General features: G+C 38.7%; 1 protein-coding gene across 1 annotated transcript; it reads right to left on the reverse strand.

Moving 5' to 3' along the window:
* Positions 1–4,115: 4,115 nt before the first annotated feature.
* On the reverse strand, positions 4,116–10,332 carry lum (lumican). The gene is made up of 5 exons (XM_063005607.1): positions 10,271–10,332; positions 10,105–10,176; positions 9,750–9,914; positions 4,937–5,827; positions 4,116–4,828 (listed from the first exon to the last, which is right to left on the reverse strand). The coding sequence occupies exons 4-5, from the start codon at positions 5,802–5,804 to the stop codon at positions 4,674–4,676; spliced, it is 1,023 nt and encodes a 340-aa protein (XP_062861677.1). The 5' UTR covers positions 5,805–5,827; positions 9,750–9,914; positions 10,105–10,176; positions 10,271–10,332; the 3' UTR covers positions 4,116–4,673.
* Between the last annotated feature and the right edge of the window lie 8,133 nt (positions 10,333–18,465).

Here is an 18,465-nt window from a genome sequence, read left to right on the forward strand (position 1 = left end):
CCTGAAGAAAACCCATGAGAACATGTTAAAAAGCTATAAAACTCCTGACAGACAGTAACCAAATTTAAGGATAGAAAAAAAGTCCCCAGAACTCATGGGGGTCGCCTTTCAAGAACATATAGAAGTTCAAATGGTTGCTCTAATTTGCTAGTAGATGTTAGTGTAAATGTATGGGGGAGTGGGTGTTGAACTGCGAAAGGTTGGGACTCTGTCCAGGGTGTGTTCCTGTCCTGCACCAATCTCTAATCCACTGACTACATGTTGGTGGGAGTTAGGGTTCACAGTTACAGTATATATTTGTATTCCAGATTTTTATTCAAGCACTGTATTAACATTATGAACTTTATTGGAATATTATTATCTTTAAAGCTAAAACTTTCAAACCCTTAAAGATTTTGCCATACATAAAAACATTTTCAAGTTTTCAGCATGTCTGTGGAGACAAACTCTGGCTTTTGCATATACTGTTTAAAAAGAAACACATGCCCCAAATCCTGATCAGATCCAGGTCCTGGATGAGGTATTCTTTGTTGGTGGGTTATGTTAATACCACATGATTCTGTGCTAGCTCAGCACTTTTGGATCACCTCCTCTAGAATATACACATCGCTCTCTCTTTCAGTTTCACAAAAGAAAACATTAATGTGGAACCTAACCACTTCTCAGCTGCCTACATAAAAATGCACAATGCAGAAGTTTAAGAATATTTTTGTCTTTATTAACACTTCTCACACCATGAAAAAATATGTTTGCTACACATGTATGTTCCAACAAGCTGGAAACTTGGCAAAGACTGAGAGGTTTGGGAAAAGGCTCAGTTGTTTACCAGCAAGGATAAGTCGAGGTTTGCCAGTTGTCCAACAGTTCAAAACAATGCTAATCAATGCATGATGGCATTGTAATCCGATATGCTTCTGGATTTATTTTAATTACTTAAAAAAAAAACATTTTGTTCATACATCTACAAATACACCGATCAGCCATAACATTAAAACCACCTCCTTGTTTCTACACACATTGTCCATTTTATCGGCTTCACTTAACATATAGAAGCACTTTGTAGTTCTACAATTACTGACTGTAGTCCATCTGTTTCTCTGCATACTTTGTTATCCCCCTTTCAGGCTGTTCTTCAATGGTAAGGACTCTCCCAGTACCACTACAGAGCAGGTATTATTTAGGTGGTGGATAATTCTCAGCACTGCAGTGACACTGACATGGTGGTGGTGTGAGTGGATCAGACACAGCAGCGCTGTTGGAGTTTTTAAATACCATGTCCACTCACTGTCCACTCTATTAGACACTCCTACCTTGTTGGTCCACCTTGTAGATGTAAAGTCAGGGCCGATCGCTCATCTATTGCTGCTGTTTGAGTTGGTCATCTTCTAGACCTTCATCAGTGGTCACAGGACGCTGCCCACAGGGCGCTGTGGATGGATATATTTTTGGTTGGTGGACTATTCTCAGTCCAGCAGTGACAGTGAGGTGTTTAAAAACTCCTTCAGTGCAGCAGTGTCTGATCCATACCAGCACCACACACACTAACACACCACCACCATGTCAGCGCCAATGCAGTGCTGAGAATAATCCACTACCCAAATAATACCTGCTCTGTGGTGGTCCTGCGGGGGTCCTGACCATTAAAAACAGGGTGAAAGGGGGCTAACAAAGTATGCAGAGAAACAGATGGACTACAGTCAGTAATTGTAGAACTACAAAGTGCTTCTATACAGTATAGTAAGTGGAGCTGATAAAATGGACAGTGAGTGTAGAAACAAGGAGGTGGTTTTAATTTTATGGCTGATCGGTGTAGGCTTGTTAGATGCATCCATGTACCACCATCTAGAAAGGCTGGCAAACTCCAGGGGTTTAAACTTATCTGCCACTGTTTGTTAGAGTATGAATGCTACCATCTAGACAGGTGCTAGACAAGCCTAACTACCGTCCAGATTAGTTTCCTGTTAAAAATATTTGGCATATTATGACGCATAATATATGACAATGGAGGCCCTAGGCTGTTAAGCAAATAAAGTGTTATATTAAACAAGGAAAGGTAAAATCTTTACTTGCACAACTTAAACAACTGTCACAACTTTGTAGAACATTGCAGCCGTTAAATTTAGAATTAACTTATATTGAGCAGATTAAAAAAGTATTCAGATTCCATTAATTTTTGCACTCTTCATATTGTTGTGGATTAAATTTTAAGAAAAGTAATGGATCTACTTCAATCCATCAATCCAGTGAAACTTAAGGCATATATTTTGAATTTTTCAAGAATTAACTAAAAATGAAAAAACTTGTCTTATTTACACATGTATTTAGACCCTCTGGCACTCTAAACATATTTTGCTGTGGTCAGGTTCATCCTATTTGCTTTGATTATGCTTTATTAATTATATGCACTAAGATGTATCTTAAACTCTACTTGAACTCTACTTCACTTCATACCTCTCTTTTGTCTTCGGGATTCACGCCTTGGTCATGTGGCTTGGGCATTCTGACCTGATAAGGAAAAAAAGAAAACTTTTTATGTGTATTTAATCACAGTTTCTTCCTCATTGTGTGGCTACCTTTGTTAAGCTTTGGGCATATTGAAATTATTTTTAATTTTAGTAGGTGCAGGGCTACATCTGGAGCCTCAGTGATGGCCTGTCCTGTTATTAATGAAGCCAGCTGCGTCATGAGGAAGAAACCATGAATAAATACATGAAAAGGGCCATCCAGTGGTCCACTGGAAAGGTCATGTGAAAATATAAAAAGTATGTGGACAACACTAATTACTGGTAAGATTTTTTGACTTGGTATTAATGAAATGTAATTAATTACTGTGAAAGAGGGGACATACAAACTGATGACATTATCCTTGACCTTTATTTTTTCAACTTTTAAAAGTGATATGTAACCATCTTTGACAAAGCAACAGAACTCATCTTCTAAAAATTAGTGTGGGAGCATAAACAATAGTATTGGTAAATGCTACTGTGATGAATGGCCTCTACTGTACTTTGGAAAACTGTTGTCACTTAACACAGTCCACCACTGCATAAAAAAAAATGCAATTTTAAAATCTACTACATAAAAAGAAAGCTATACATCAACTATATGCAGAAACACAAGTTCCCTGGGCCCGACCAATTCCAGGCCTTGTTAGGCACATGCTGTAACAGTGTGGCTTCGTTTCACAAAGTGCATGTGCTTGCGTGGCACATCATGAAGATGTGACAACAGTGACCACAGACTGTTGAGAAACTGAAGTTCTGTATCAAGCAAGAATGGGGGAAAAAATCCACTAGCAAAACTGCAAAAATCTGAATTTGATGAATGAAAAAAATAATAATAGGAGTGCTAAACATGGTAACATGTAGCTTCTGTCCAGACTTTTAAGTGTGTTGCAGGGATGACATTCTACATTTGTTTATATTTACAAAATATATTAAAAAAAACATTTGTACTTTATCAGTTAAATAAAGGCTCAAGAAAATTGACAGATTCCAAATTCTTGTTTTTATTGCATTTTATTTGTTGTCCCAACTTTTTGGAAATGGTGTTCATATTTGTAAACCTTTTAACTTAACTTTAGACATTTTAACAAGGTAGCGGACATAGGATACATACTGCATCTGTCACATGAAATTGAATTTTATAATATATTTAGGGAACAGGATTTATTTGCTTTCAAAAGTTATTGTTCCGTCAAATAAATCTGCATTTTTCCATTTTTCAATTGTTAAAATTGTACCGATGTACTGCAAGCAGATATAGATGCACGAGTATGAAAGGTAGAAAAAGTCTATATAATTTCTTAAAGAGTGTAAGAATAATATCATGCAAGTTATTTAAAATGTAGTACATTACCAGTTTTGCAATAGGCTGGTCTTATTCTGTCATGAAACTACATTCACAGTTTAAATATAATACACTTCTAAGTTACACCATGACATTACCAGTCTTCCTAATTATCTGGTATATATTCGTATTAATGCTTAAGACCATTTAGCAACACTGTATTTTCCTGTATTTTCTAGATATGTAAAACATATATGATAGTACATAAGTCATACTAAAGGATATAGAGTGCAGAGATTACACTAAAGCTAAAGGCTTAATAATATTATGTGTTAGTAATAAGTAAGTAGTAGTAAGTAGTAGTGTTGCCAGCATTTAGACAATTTATACAACAGCTTTAATATCAAATAGGGATCTATTCAGTTTGATACATATAAATAGTAAATGTAGGACTGTTTGTTGTGTCTGCTTGCGTCAAAATAAGATACATAAAGACACATAACAAGTGTATTGTGTCTTTACTAACACACTAGGTCTACATAACTTCAATAAATGTGCTCCTAATACAATATAACTGGTATTTTGTGTACCGTTATTGATTTTTCAAGACTTTAGAAGTAGTACTTGGTATATGTTTTAGTATGACTTTTCTTTTACTGTGGTGCAAACATGTGCAGATCTATATCTCAGTAAATACGCCACTTTAAATAAATATAACCAAGACATATTTGGTTATTTAAGGCTATACTGGCATAAATATTATCATGTTTGTCTGGTACTCAGATCCTCAGTAACCTTCAAGATGGAAATCAAAAGTCAAATAAATCATTGATAAAGCGACAGATAAAGCAGTGACCCTGCACTTTAGCTTTTATGTAATTTCCCTAGTCAAAAATGATTTCAGAGGCCTGACGGAGACAGTTGTTTGCATCATAAGGCATGTTTTTTTCAGTAATATTGTTCCCATCCAGACGCAGAGTCTTCAGTCTGGAGAAGTTTACAGGGGAGATGAACTTGCAGATGTTTTCCAGCTTAAAATCTGTAGGAAAAAAAAAACTAATCAGAAAACATGGACTACACAGTTATACAGCGAAGGCAATAAACACAAAGCAGCACTAAGGGAAAAAAAGGCAACCTAGGCACTCACCGGCAATTTCATTGACTTGCAGGTACAAGTGCTCAAGTGCTTCATTAACTTCAGGTATAGACTTGAGCTTGTTGAAGGACAGGTCCAATTCCAGAAGAGAGGTGACATTGAACACACCTGCTGGAATACCTGCATCTTTCAGCTTGTTGTGAGAGACACGCAGGTACTGCAGTTCAGGCAGTTTAGCCAGGTAGCCATTGGGGATGCTGTCAATTTCATTGTTGTCAGCATAGAGCATCAGCAGAGCAGGAGGCAAAGCTGGAAGCTTTTTCAGTTTGTTCTCACTCAGATCCAGTAGAATCAGGGACTTCAGTCCTTTAAAGGCTCCAGATATGCCTTCCGATGTCAGTTGGTTCTTAGACAGGTGGATGGTGGTGAGGTTATTCATGCCAGACAAGGTGCCAGAGGGAAATGTGGTAAGCTGGTTACCAATCATTTTTATCTCATCCAAAGACTTTGAAAGAGGGCTAGGAGGTTTAGTCAGCTTGTTGTGGCTGAAGATAAGCTTTTCAAGTTTGGTTAGCTTGTCAATGGTTCCTGACTGGATCTTGTCACTGGTAATGTTGTTGTGGTCAATGACAAGCCATCGGAGGTCAGTGACATTGTCAAAAACACCCGTTTTAATTTCTTCAATGTGGTTGTTCTGCAGGTAAAGGTATTTTATTCCGGTAGGGACAAAAGGAACAGCCTTCAGATTACGATTGTCACAGTACATAGCACTAGGAAAGTTGATGGGACAGTCGCACTCCTGGGCACAATTGGGTGAGGATATGATAGACTGTGGAGCAGGATCATAATCATAGTCATAATGTTGGCAAATGCACAGACTGACCAGGCCAGTCAAAAGGACAGACCAAAAAGAAAACATTGCTACACAGTGTGAAACACAACCTGAAAACAGGAAAGACAAAGGTTCAGTTAGATTTTTTATGATTTTACATCATCTAATGACAGAAAAATCTAATTTACATAGAAATATACAATTACTAGCCGCTTTACTAAGAACACATTTATATCTGCTCTATTATGTAATTGTTCAATCAGCCAGTTATGTGCGTCAGATGTTCACATCAAACATCAGGATGGAAAATGTGATGTAAGTCAATTTGACCATGACATGGTTGTTTGTGCCAGACAGTCTGGTTTTGTGTTTTGAGTTTGAGTACAGTGTTAAGAAAAAAACAACAAAAACATCCAGAAAGTGGCAGTTCTGTGGGCAGAAAAACCTTGTTAATGTAAGAAACATGGCTAGACTGATTCTAGTTGACAGGCAAGCTAAAGAAACAACTACTCATTATTACCATGATGTGCATACACATCATTTTAAGTTTTGGGGCAGGTGGGTTTTAACAGCGGAAGACCACATCGGGTTCCACTCCTATCAGCTAAGAACTGGAATTTAAGGCTACAGTGGACACAAGTTCACTCTAATCTATCTCTCTAACTCAATCTCTCTCAATCTCTCTAACTATCCTGGTTGGGTATCTGCTCGGAAATTGGATTATACAGTGTAAAACCGTAGACTCAAACTGCCCCGTGTCAACAGTTCAGGCTGTTGGTGGTGGTGCAGTTGTGTGTGGAATGTATTTTGGCCCCTCTAAAAAATCATCTGAAAATGATTCCTTGACAATGAGTTTTGAAGAACTCTTAACCCAACTGAACATCGTTGTAGAATGGGAGATTCTTAGCATAAAAATCTATATAAATACATTTACTGTATATATATAACACAGATCTGGACTGCTGGCAGGTCAGTCAAGCACATGCACTCTGTGTCTATAAAGCCTTCTCGTAGTAGCTTGTGCATATTGAGGCTTAGCATTGTCATGCATAAATAACCTTGGACATTCTGGGGACTGATGCATCCTTATGACAGATGTTGGCTTTTGCCCTTTTTCTTGATAACAGTCTGGTCCTTTTCATATTTGGCACTGAGAACTCAAAGTCCACTTTTCCCAAAAACAAGCTGAAACGTGAACTCATCTGACTGCAGAACAAACTGTCCACTGTTTCCACAGAGGCAAAATAAGAGTGTAACATTTATACTGTAGGATGTGCAAGTTACATCATTCCATAAAAAACAGGTAAATTGGTAACAGGTAAAGGAATCATGATTGGGTATAAAAGATAGTCCCACCAAAGAATGATGATAAAGTGGCTCAAAACATAATGCCAAAATTCAGGAGAATATTATGAAAAAAATTGAGGAAATCTAAAGCTGCTCAGGTAACGCAGCGGTAAAAACATGCTAGGGTGGGACAAGCTGAAAAGGGACCTAATAACTGATGCAATTACGACATCTGCTGGCTGATTGATGGCATCTGCACAGAGTTTAGGGATAATGAGTTCAGGGTGTGGCTCTCCATACACAAAGCTGATCTGCATATGAACTCGCCTCATGCAGGTGAAAAGATGCAGTTGAGGGGATGTGTGCCAGTCTCACTCTCCTCAATCTGGGCGGGGGTCAGCACCAGTAGAGAGGAAGCATAACACAATTGGGTAAAACTTGGATGCACTAAAAATTGGGAGAACTGAATTGATCTTTGACCTCTCAGATGGCACTGCATTGGAAACCATCATGGTACTGTGATAAATATAGCTACGCGGGTTTGGGAGTACTTCAGAAAACTTATTTAATTATTACTTAACATAGTCATGAAATGCAACCTAAAACTGTGTTACACAAAGAGAAAGCAGTACATTAATTCTATGCAGAAACACCTTAGAGTTACACTTATATTTGCAGCATTTAGCAGATGCTAATATCCAAAGCAATTTACAATTATGACTGAACATGTTTTGAGCAACTGGGTTAACAGCCTTGCTCAGGGGCCCAACAGTGGCAACTTGGTGGTGGGGGGGCTTAAACCAAAAACCTGGTTACTAGTCCAGTACCTTAACTACTGAGCTACCACTGCACAGTTTTATCTCTGAGGGTCCAAAACAGTGGAAACATGTGCTGTGGTTAGTCTACAGTTCAACAAATATGAACACTGTTATCAGGGAAAGGTGCAAAAGACATAATTTGTTATTGTATGGGGGTGCATCACTGCAAATGGCATGGGTGACTCGCATATGAAGGTACCATTAACACAGATGCATATATTCGAATTTTAGAGAGACACAAGCTTCAAGGTGTTATCTTTTTCTGGAAAGTTCATGATTATTTCCAGTGAGATAATGCCAGGCCTCATTCTGAATGTGTTACAAACATAAACACAGAATGCATGTGTTTGACTGGCCTGCCTGCAGGCCAGATCTGTCTTCTATTAAAAATGCCTGGTGCAACATGAAGAAGAGAATCAGAGGACAGTAACCATAGACTGTAGAGCAGCTAAAGTCTTGTATTAAGCAAAGAGGGACAAAAATTCCACAAAACTAGAACAATTAGTGTCCTCAGTTCCAAAATCAAAAGGTGATAGAACACAGGGGTAAACATGCCTCTGTTTCAACTTGTTTGGAGTGTGTTACAAGCATCATATTCTAAATACTGCATGTTTATATTTACAAAATACAATTTAGTTGATCAGTGGAAACATTGAAAATATTTCTTTCTACTCTTATCAGTTAAATAAGGATTCATAAAAATGAGCAAATCAGAGATTCTTCTATAAACTGCGTTCTACAAAACATCCCAACTTGGAAATGGGGCTTGGTATTACATCCAAGTTGTAATACCAAAAAAGCGTTTACTTGCAGAAAGTCTTGTGGTCTAATCAGATTTTAAGGGCTATGTGCATAAATTTAACAAGCCACATTAGTCAAGGTGGTAGAATTGTATAATGCAGCAGCCACTAGAAATCAGGTAAGATTTGGTGACAAAATGAATGAATAACAGGAGAGATCTTGGATAAAAATGCTCCAATCTGCCCAAAAGGCTTAAGCTGGAAAATAAATTTGTATATAAAAACCCAAAGCACATTTCTAAAGTAGCATTAAAGTGGCAAAACGATTCCCTAATCTTCACCCCACTTAACGTCTGTGACAATAGTTTAAAATTGGTGGACACCAACACTAAAACAGCCTGAAAAAAAAGGCAATTTTATTGTTCAAAATAAAATATCTTGTACAAAAAAATGGAAGTTTAAATTATGATCAATACTTGCAAACATTTTAGTATTTTCCTTCTTTATCATTTATTCAAGTCAGGGTTTGTGAGTAAAAGCTCATTCAATAATTGTATCTTCTAGTTGACCTATGTTTGATAAACTGGACATTTTAGAAATAGTGTACTTATTTAAAACAAGTAAATTACACTTGAAAATAAAAAAAACAATGATTTTTTTAATTGTGTTTTTATTAGCATATCAGAGCCCAGTTGCAATTTGTCAACAAGTACATTACATGCATGTGAATCCTGCTTTATTTTGCACTGCAAATGACTTAAAATGTGTGCATCATTACCCCTCCATACCTGCCTAAGACATACAGATAATACCAGTTGCACATTTTCACACATCTATGTTCCCACATGTAACAATAAAAGGGTAAACTACATAGATCATCTGTTTTATTAAGATTTGCAATTTCTGGCAGATTTGAACACACAACTTTAATCCTAATACCCAAAGTAGCTATGTTTAAAAATGTACAGTTAGCTAAACAAATCTATGCAACCTCATAAATACAACGTGCATTCTCCTACAATGCATAAAGTTAACTCACTACTAAAATGTGCATTAGTTATTCTCCGAAAAGCAACTACCAGACCTAGATATTAACTTCCAGAAAGTAAGAAAAAAAGAGATTATCCACCTGAGCATGAAAGTTTTCCCAGCAGACCCTTTTGTTTAATGAATAAAATTCAACTTACCTCACTCTGTCCCCCTCTGTTTCAGGCTGCAAGCTGAGGTGAGTGTGGCCTACGGTCTCCGGAGGGGATGAGGAAGGAAGAAAGTGGGGGGGGAGGGAGGTAAGTAAAAGAGAGAGAGGAGAGATGTGGAGAAGGAGAAATTTGTTAAGTCAGGCTGTAATGCACCTAGAATGATGGAAAACAGTAGTCAGAATGCAATTTAATACGATTCAGATGTAGTCTGAACAGCCTGAAACTTTTCCAAAATCTATTGCAAAGTGGTACACAGGAGAGACAGGAAACGAAAAACACTATACTGCTGATAGTGAAGGAATTATCAAACACCATTATATACAAAGTCAAAACATTACAATACCTGTGCCAAATCCTAACTTTCCTCCTGTAAAAGCTTAATGATTGCCACAATATACAGTATGTCTAGAACTGTCTGGAGAAAGAAAGAAAGAAAAAACATTTGGTCTGCTTGCCAGCTGTGTACTATTACTTTAGTCTACTGCAGTAAAATTCCAGCAGTAAATTACCTTTGGAAAAATACGGCAGAAGATAGCCAGACCAAAGTTACATAAGTCTGTTGACTACTGTTGCATTTGATGACTGTCTGCAGGCTTCCACTAAAAGCCTTTCCAATATGCTGCAGATGTGTGGAGATAAATCAGCAGCGGCCATCCTTTTATCAGCACATTCATCTCTGCCAGCATGTGGTCAGCATGGAGTGAGTTTCTACACCTAGATTAGACCACATATCTCTGTGACCTGCCTGCAGGAGACAGGCTGCCTTATTAGGTACTTTTATCTTAAACTACCTAGATATGCCTGGTGCTGGGTTGGAATGTTCTCCCAACATTTTCTCCAGTCTCACATGGCCAGACTTTAACAGGAAACATGTGAGGTTTTTTTTGCTTAAAGGTAGGAGTGGACATAGTTTTATTTTGACAACATTTTAAAAGTTATTCTAAATCTCTAAAGCAGCAGCTACACCTATTTCCACTTGTTTAATCAATTGGTCTACAACCATTACTTTGATTAAAGACGTGGAATAAAGTGTAGATGCTGCCAGGTTAAAATGAAAATCTGCAGCCACTGCTGCTCTTTGTGGAAAAGAGTGAGGAACCCTGCCAAACTTTAGGCTCTATTTTCCCTATTTATACATTCAATTCCATGTGTTAGCACTTAAGAGATGGGAGGAAAAGCAATAGTTTGGACACCTGGAAAAGCAGCCACCACGTTTCAAAACTCTTGGAAAAGCATCTTAGTTATGAATCTAAGATGGTTAATAGAATGCAAAAAGTTAATTAACAAAGCCATTAATAAAGAAAATGTAGCTTTTTTGAAGAATCTTTGGGAAAGAAAGATGAGCTTTTATTTGAACTGTACAAAAACTTACACTGATGGACAAGACAGTGTATTCTAGAGTATCTGATAGTACATATGGGTTCCTATAATAATATTTTTGGGAATTATTATTTCCTTATATAGGAGTAACATAATAGGCCTCATATATTCAAACATAACATAAGAGTTTTTCTCTCTAACTTTCTACAGGAAATTCTTCCTCCAGCAACTTTCATCTTCTGCAACTTCAGCAAAAGCAGTTCATGTTATGTGTAGTTCAAACTACATGACTTTTGCCCTTATATTCGCTCGCCTACTGGTCGGCGCTAGTTTTGCCAGCCTGGGAGCAACTCGGTGTTAGCTCGGCGAACGAAACTCGGCTCTCAATTGCTATGTGTGAACTACTCAACAACTCGATCTGAGCGAAGCAAGATTTCTAGCATGTCAGATATCTAGATCTGAGTCGCCCGACTGGCATTGAGTGCTATGTCGAACAGCCAGTGAGAACGCAAGATACGGTGTGAGGGGAAATTCAGGGGAGGGTTGTAAAAAGGTGGGACAGGGGCATAATATAGTTTATATCAGAATACATCGGCACACACACACACAAGTTTTACAGTATTTCCTTATCGTTCTCTACAAAACATAACAAAACATAACACCAACGTTGCATTGCAAAAAATATTTATTAACCTCCAACTCAATATAGAACAATCCATGCTGTTTGCGTAGCCCAATCCACTCAGATTCATTTATTTTTTCACCTTGATTTTACGCTGCACATCAGCACACAAACTTTGATCGCTCGCTACTTGTTGACATGCATTTTTGGACGTGGTATCACTAAACCCTTCGTCACTTCTCGAGTGTGTTTTCATGACAAAACGTAGTTTGGGAGACCAGAGAAGCTCGCCTGCAATTCCAGTTGGTGATAGATGGTGTAGTGTGAATCCCCCTGTCGCCGATCAGTCGTGTAGTGTGAAATACACACCGACTTGAAAGACTGCCGATTACAAGAGATCCAGTTGTGACCTGACGACTTGGAAAGTCATGTAGTGCGAACTTGGCATTAGCTGCATCCGAAATCGCAAAATAAAACAGTGCGTACTAAATTCGAGGCAGTGCATCACTGCTGTGTCTGATCCACTCATACCAGCACAACACACACTAACACACCACCACCATGTCATTGTCACTGCAGAGCTGAGAATGATCCACCACCTAAATAATACCTACTCTGTAGTGGTCCTGTGGGGGTCCTGACCACTGAAGAACAGGGTGAAAGCAGGCTAAAAAAGTACGTAGAGAAACAGATGGACTACAGTCAGTAATTATAGAACTTCAAAGTGCTTCTATATGGTAAGTGGAGCTGATAAAATGGACAGTGAGTGTAGAAACAAGGAGGTGGTTTTAATGTTATGGCTGATCGGTGTATTTGCAGATGCCCTTTTGCAATTGAAAAAAAATCTACATTACTGCTATAGTTTGACAAACCAAGCTAATTTTATCCAGGTTGCATGCCAATGATAATATTTTCCTTACTGCTAATGACAAGCTTGTGTTAACTAGCAAGTACTTTTTTGTCTTTGATCAGACAGAATTAGGTATCAAAATAATCAAAAGTGTCTTTGATTTCTAAAAGCTTCTATTCTCAGAGGTTTTTTTCCCTTTAAAAAAAAGATAATCATAAAAAGTGGAAAATTTCTGTCTCAACCGAATCCAGGGAATGAATAATGGAAAATCTGCACATGTTCTACTGGCAAGTTGGGGCGCTGTCATTTTTTATTTGTTTATTTACTGGCCTGTTTGTCTGAATTATTTGTATAAGTGTTCTTTTCCAGTGACAGTGCCAACAGTATAGTTATTTGTATTTAAGTGCATGTGAATGTGTAAATATGCCACAAATGTTCATGACCTAGCATAAAATAAAAGGTTCTAAGATATGTGAGTTATGGTTTTACCAATATTACTGGAACCACACTGAAATGTTTTATTGGCTGTATATTGGCTGTCAAGTTTCCTAAATTCTTTGCAAAGGTATTGTAGATAAAACTGATCTTTCTGCAGAAGAAAAATAAATAAAATACAAACAAGCCAAAGATTTCTTCCAGATGTACTTAAAAGGCAAACTGACCAAAGAATTGTGAAGTAGCATAAGCCTAGCATAAACCCCATTGTAAACTGTTATCCTGAGAAATACCCCAAAAGACTAATTTAATAAAGACCAAAATATCTGTTTTGGTGTAACAGTTGGAAACCAGACACAGTAAGATTTAAATAAAGTGACATTTTAAGTCAAAAAAGACTTTTTCCCCAAGAATCCCAAACAACTTTAATTGTTTAAGTCACAGTGACAAACAGATCACAGAAAATAATTTATAGGGGGTGCCATGGTGCTAGCAGGTAGTGCTGGTGCAGCACAACCTCCAGTCCACGCCTCTGGTTAGTCTATGTGTCACTGCTTTTTCCTGTCTGTCTAGGGTCCCCTGGTGCTTGGGTATCCTCTTAGAACATGCCAGTTGGTGTATTATTTAAATCTACCTGAGGCCTAAGTGAGTGATAACGTATAATAGACAGGCCCCCGTCTAGGATGGGGTCCCACCTTGCATTGAGTGTTTCATGATAGGTCTTAGACCCACATGACTATGATGAGGTGGTAACAAAATGCTTAAATGATAAATATACAACTTGCAAAATTACGGCACTGAAGGGTAAAGAAATAATAAAACTGAGAAAATGTGCCTCAGTAGTGCAACTGGAACATGAAAACACAGATAAGGCACAATAAACCCCCCCAATTTTTCCCCCCTAATCTAGTCGTGTCCAATTACCCTGATTGCATCCTCTATACTGATTCAACCCTTCACCGCTGACTAAGGACACCTCTCAACTGACATACGCCCCCTCCGGCACGTACAGTCAGTACAGACTGCATTTTTCACCTGCACGAGTTGAGTTCATACACTTGACGGGCACTGTGTATGGAGAGCCACACCCCCATCAGCATTATTCCTCAGCCCTGCGCACCCCTGCGCAGGCGCCATCAGTCAGCCAGCAGGGGCCGCAGTCGCACCAGTTATGAGGACCTATGATCCAACTTTCTTACCCTCTAACCCTGAACAACAGCCAATCGTTGTTCATGCAGCCGCCCAGCCCAGTCGGAAAGGCAGAGCTGAGATTTAATACGATGTATTCGAAACCCCAACTCTGGTGCGCTAGCATACTTTACTTCTGTGCCACCTGAGCGGCTCAGGCACAATAAAGGTCAGAGTAGACCCCAAGGTGGAACCAGAAAAAAAACAGAACCTCCTAAACAATCAAAGTTGTTTGAGATTCTTGAAAAAAAAGCCTTACTGAAAAGTCATACAGGCTTTACTAAATGACTATTTTGGCTTTTTTTTTCACTATAACAGTTTACAGTGGAGTTTATGATAGAGTACTTCTCCACAGCACAATTCTGTGGTGAGTTTGCCTCTTAAGTACATCTGGAGGAAATCTTTGGATTGTTTTATCCACAAAGGGACAAACAACTTTTTCAAAGAATTTTTGGGAACTTGGAAGTCTGGTTGTGTAACCCCACTCTAAAAGGACTAGCTAATAACATAATACTCTCACCCCTATTACAGATTGATGGGTTTTATATGGTAAGCACATGGTAACTGCTTCATGTTGAGTGTTGGTACTGAGCCAGAAATTAGGAGTCACATTGTTTGTAGTTGACTAGTAGAGGCAGAGGGGCAAAATCAGACTCTGTAAAGCAAATGTACACCGATCAGCCATAACATTAAAACCACCTCCTTGTTTCTACACTCACTGTCTATTTTATCAGCTCCTCTTGCCATATAGAAGCACTTTGTAGTTCTACAATTACTGACTGTAGTCCATCTGTTTCTCTACATACCTTTTAAGCCTGCTTTCACCCTGTTCTTCAATGGTCAGGACCCCCACAGGACCAACCACAGAGCAGGTATTATTTAGGTGGTGGATCATTCTCAGCACTGCAGTGACACTGACATGGTGGTGGTGTGTTAGTGTGTGTTGTGCTGGTATGAGTGGATCAGACACTGCAGCGCTGCTGGAGTTTTTAAATATTGATGCACTTAGGGAGCGAAGCCTGGCCCGTGTGGTCCGATCCAACAGATGAACTACTGTTGCTTAAATTGCTGAAGAAGTTATTCCTGGCTCTGATAGAAAGGTGTCAGAATACACAGTGCATCGCAGTTTGTTGCGTATGGTGCTGCATAGCCGCAGACCAGTCAGGGTGGCACAGATTAATTCTATTTACATTATTTCTTATGGGAAAAATAGGTTTAACTAACAAACATTTTGACTTAAGAACAGCCCTTCTGAACCAATTAAATTCATAAGTCAAGGGTCTACTGTACACCCTTTCATGGAAACGGTATTCCCTGATGCCGGTGGAATGGTTTAAGGAGCACAACCGTGAGTTTGAGGTGTTGACTTGGCCTCCATATTCCCCAGATCTTAATCCAATCGAGCATCTGTGGGATGTGCTGCACAAACAAGTCAGATCCATGGAGGCCCCACCTCGCACCTTACAGAATTTAAAGGATCTGCTGCTAACATCTTGGTGCCAGATACCACAGCAAACCTTCAGGGGTCTAGTGGAGTCCATGCCCCGACGGGTCAGGGTTGTTTTGGCAGCAAAAGGGTGACCTACACAATTTTAGGAAGGTGGTCATAATGTTATGCCTAATCGGTGTATGTTGTCTGGCTTCCAAATGTCCCTGGAACTTGTCTAAGATATAATTTGCCATAAACTGTCAAGTTCTGACTTAAAATTTTTTGCAAAAGCCTTTTCCCCCCTCTTTCTTTCCTACAGGAGAAAACTATGTCATTGTTGGATCTTTCTGCAGTATAACAATCCAAAACATTCCTCCAGATGTAGACACACCATGGAAGGTCTAAAAACAAAACAAAAAGTAAAATATTGTAGCAAGGACCCAGGAGATTACCACAGTAGAATGTATCTGAAATCTGAAAAAAAAAAAAACTATACACTGAAACCATATATACTGAGTGTTTAGAAACATTACATAATAAGGTGAGGCAATTATGATGGGGTATGAAAGGAGGATTCAACAAAGGCTTAGTCTGTACAAGCAATTATGTGTCGAGCTCACTACTGTGTTCCAAATTGAGAATTGTCACTCAGTTCTAAAAGAACTTTATCAGTGCAAGATTGCATTTAATTCAGGTAATTCACCATCTACCTTATATAATATTGTTAAAGGCTCAGGAAATCTAAAGAAATCAGAAATCAACCTGTCTATGAGGTGTGTATTTATTTATTTACCCCCCCCCCCCCCCCCAATTTTCTCCCCTAATCTAGTCTTATCCAATTACCCTGGTTGCGTTACACTTCACCTCTACTTTACAACCCTCCACTGCTGACTGAGGAGCACTGCAACTGACACATGCCCCCTCCGACAAGTGTGCAGTTCACCAGCGCGAGGTGAGTTCATATATGGATCAGCTTTGTGCACGGAGAGCCACACCCTGATCAGCATTATTCCCCAACTCTGCGCAGGCACCATCAATCAGAGGTTGTAATTGCACCAAGTATGAGGAACCCTGGTCCGGCTTGTCCCACCCTGTGAACAACAACCAATCGTTGTTCTTGTAGAGCTGAGATTCGATATGTATTCGAAATCCCAGCTCTGGTTTTAGTACTAGCAGGCTTCCGCCGACATAGAGTTGTTTCCTTCTACAGGGAGACGATTTTGCAGATTATCCATAGGAATACAGGGTCCCACAATGTTTTTTTAAGAATGGGTTTTTATATTTATTACAGTTTCTCATGCAGGTTACATACTGTATATTCAACAGAGGTTTCTGCCCTTGCCCTACATGGATTGTATTCTCTGTATTTCCTGAATCTTTTCTAATTATTATGTACAGTATGTGATAAAAGACCTTAGATGTACTGTATATGGTGAAAGTAATTTGCAATATTGCATCAAGCAAAATTCTTCTAAAATGATTGACAAACTCTCAAGAAGTTTGGCACAAAGTAGTGAGCCACAGCCCATTTTTGCTGGCAAAAACCGGGCCTTTTGTGAATCCTACTTTTATATATAATTATATATAAAATGATGTAACTAAATATTGTATAAACCTTTCTGTAATGTGAATGGTGAGAAATAGGCATAGGATGACTTAACTCTGAGCTGATTCTGAACCCAAGTGCACTGAATGAACTCTAATAATTGAGGTAGCAATACATAACACCGGCTGTGTTTAGCATTTAGCATGCTGGATGGATCAACTTTTTCCTTTTTTTTATATTTATGCACAGAATGTTGGTATATATAATGTATATTGCTTTTTAAACAACTAAGTACTAATAGTTATTATTTTAGATTGAGATTTTAACTGCATTTTCTCTGCACGTCCAATTTTTAACCAATTGTGTTATCCTTCCTCTCTACTGGTGCTGACCCCTGCCCCAATTAAGGAGAGCGAACTGACACACGCCCCCTCCGACACATGAAAAGTAGCCGACAGCATCTTTTTACTTGCACAAGGCAATACCATATGCGATCAGACCTATGCACGGAAAGACACACCCTGATCAACGCATTATTCCTCAACTCCAGACGCCATCAATCAGCCAGCAGAGGTCGTAATTGCATCAGTTGTGAGGTCCCTATCCGGCTCCTTTACCTGGATAAACAACAGTCAAACATTGTTTATATAGCCGCCCAGCCCAGCCGGGTGACAAAGCTGAGATTCTATACAATGTATTTGAAATCCCAGCTCTGGTATGCAAGCATATTTTCCCACTGCGCCACCTGAGCGGCTTAACTGTACTTTTAACCAAATTATGAACAAGAATCTCAACAATCCTCACAACAGCTCAGCTACAGCACTTCAGTCAGTAATAGAGAGTCATGAACTTACTGGCATTTGGAGGAAATTTTTTTCTATAGATAAACAGTAAACTTCAATTAAAAGCAGTCCAAATAAGATATATGCAGCTAGATTAAATTCAATCTACATGCAAAAATGCTATAGAGGAAAATTCTTTAATAGTTATTTTTATCCAACCTCAATTTCTAATCACTATTACATTTGTACTGTGCAGAATACTTCCCCCAATATTACTGCCACTTTAACAACAGGTTACTGCAGGATTGCCTCTTTATACAGTCAATAAGCTAAGCTGTTCCATAAGCGAGGGAGAGGAGTCAGAAGGTTCCTCAGGAACCTGTATGATGAAATAGACCAAGGTGCAAAAGTGAGTACCATCTTCAACATGTCACTTTAACATCATTCTTTTTTGTTCTAAAGAATAAAGTCAGAGAAAAGAAGTCCATTACCCATCTTAAGCTACCAAATGGTCAAGAAACAACTGATAAGA

This window comes from Trichomycterus rosablanca, chromosome 1 (genome assembly GCF_030014385.1).
Source record: "Trichomycterus rosablanca isolate fTriRos1 chromosome 1, fTriRos1.hap1, whole genome shotgun sequence".
In the NCBI taxonomy this organism is placed as follows: domain Eukaryota; kingdom Metazoa; phylum Chordata; class Actinopteri; order Siluriformes; family Trichomycteridae; genus Trichomycterus; species Trichomycterus rosablanca.

Excerpts from the sequence above, each read along its gene's own strand:
- lum (XM_063005607.1), bottom strand. The coding sequence starts at position 5,804 with ATGTTTTCTTTTTGGTCTGTCCTTTTGACTGGCCTGGTCAGTCTGTGC. Across the intron at positions 4,829-4,936 it reads GCAAGTCAATGAAATTGCCG|ATTTTAAGCTGGAAAACATC; the intron begins GTGAGTGCCTAG and ends TTTTTCCTACAG.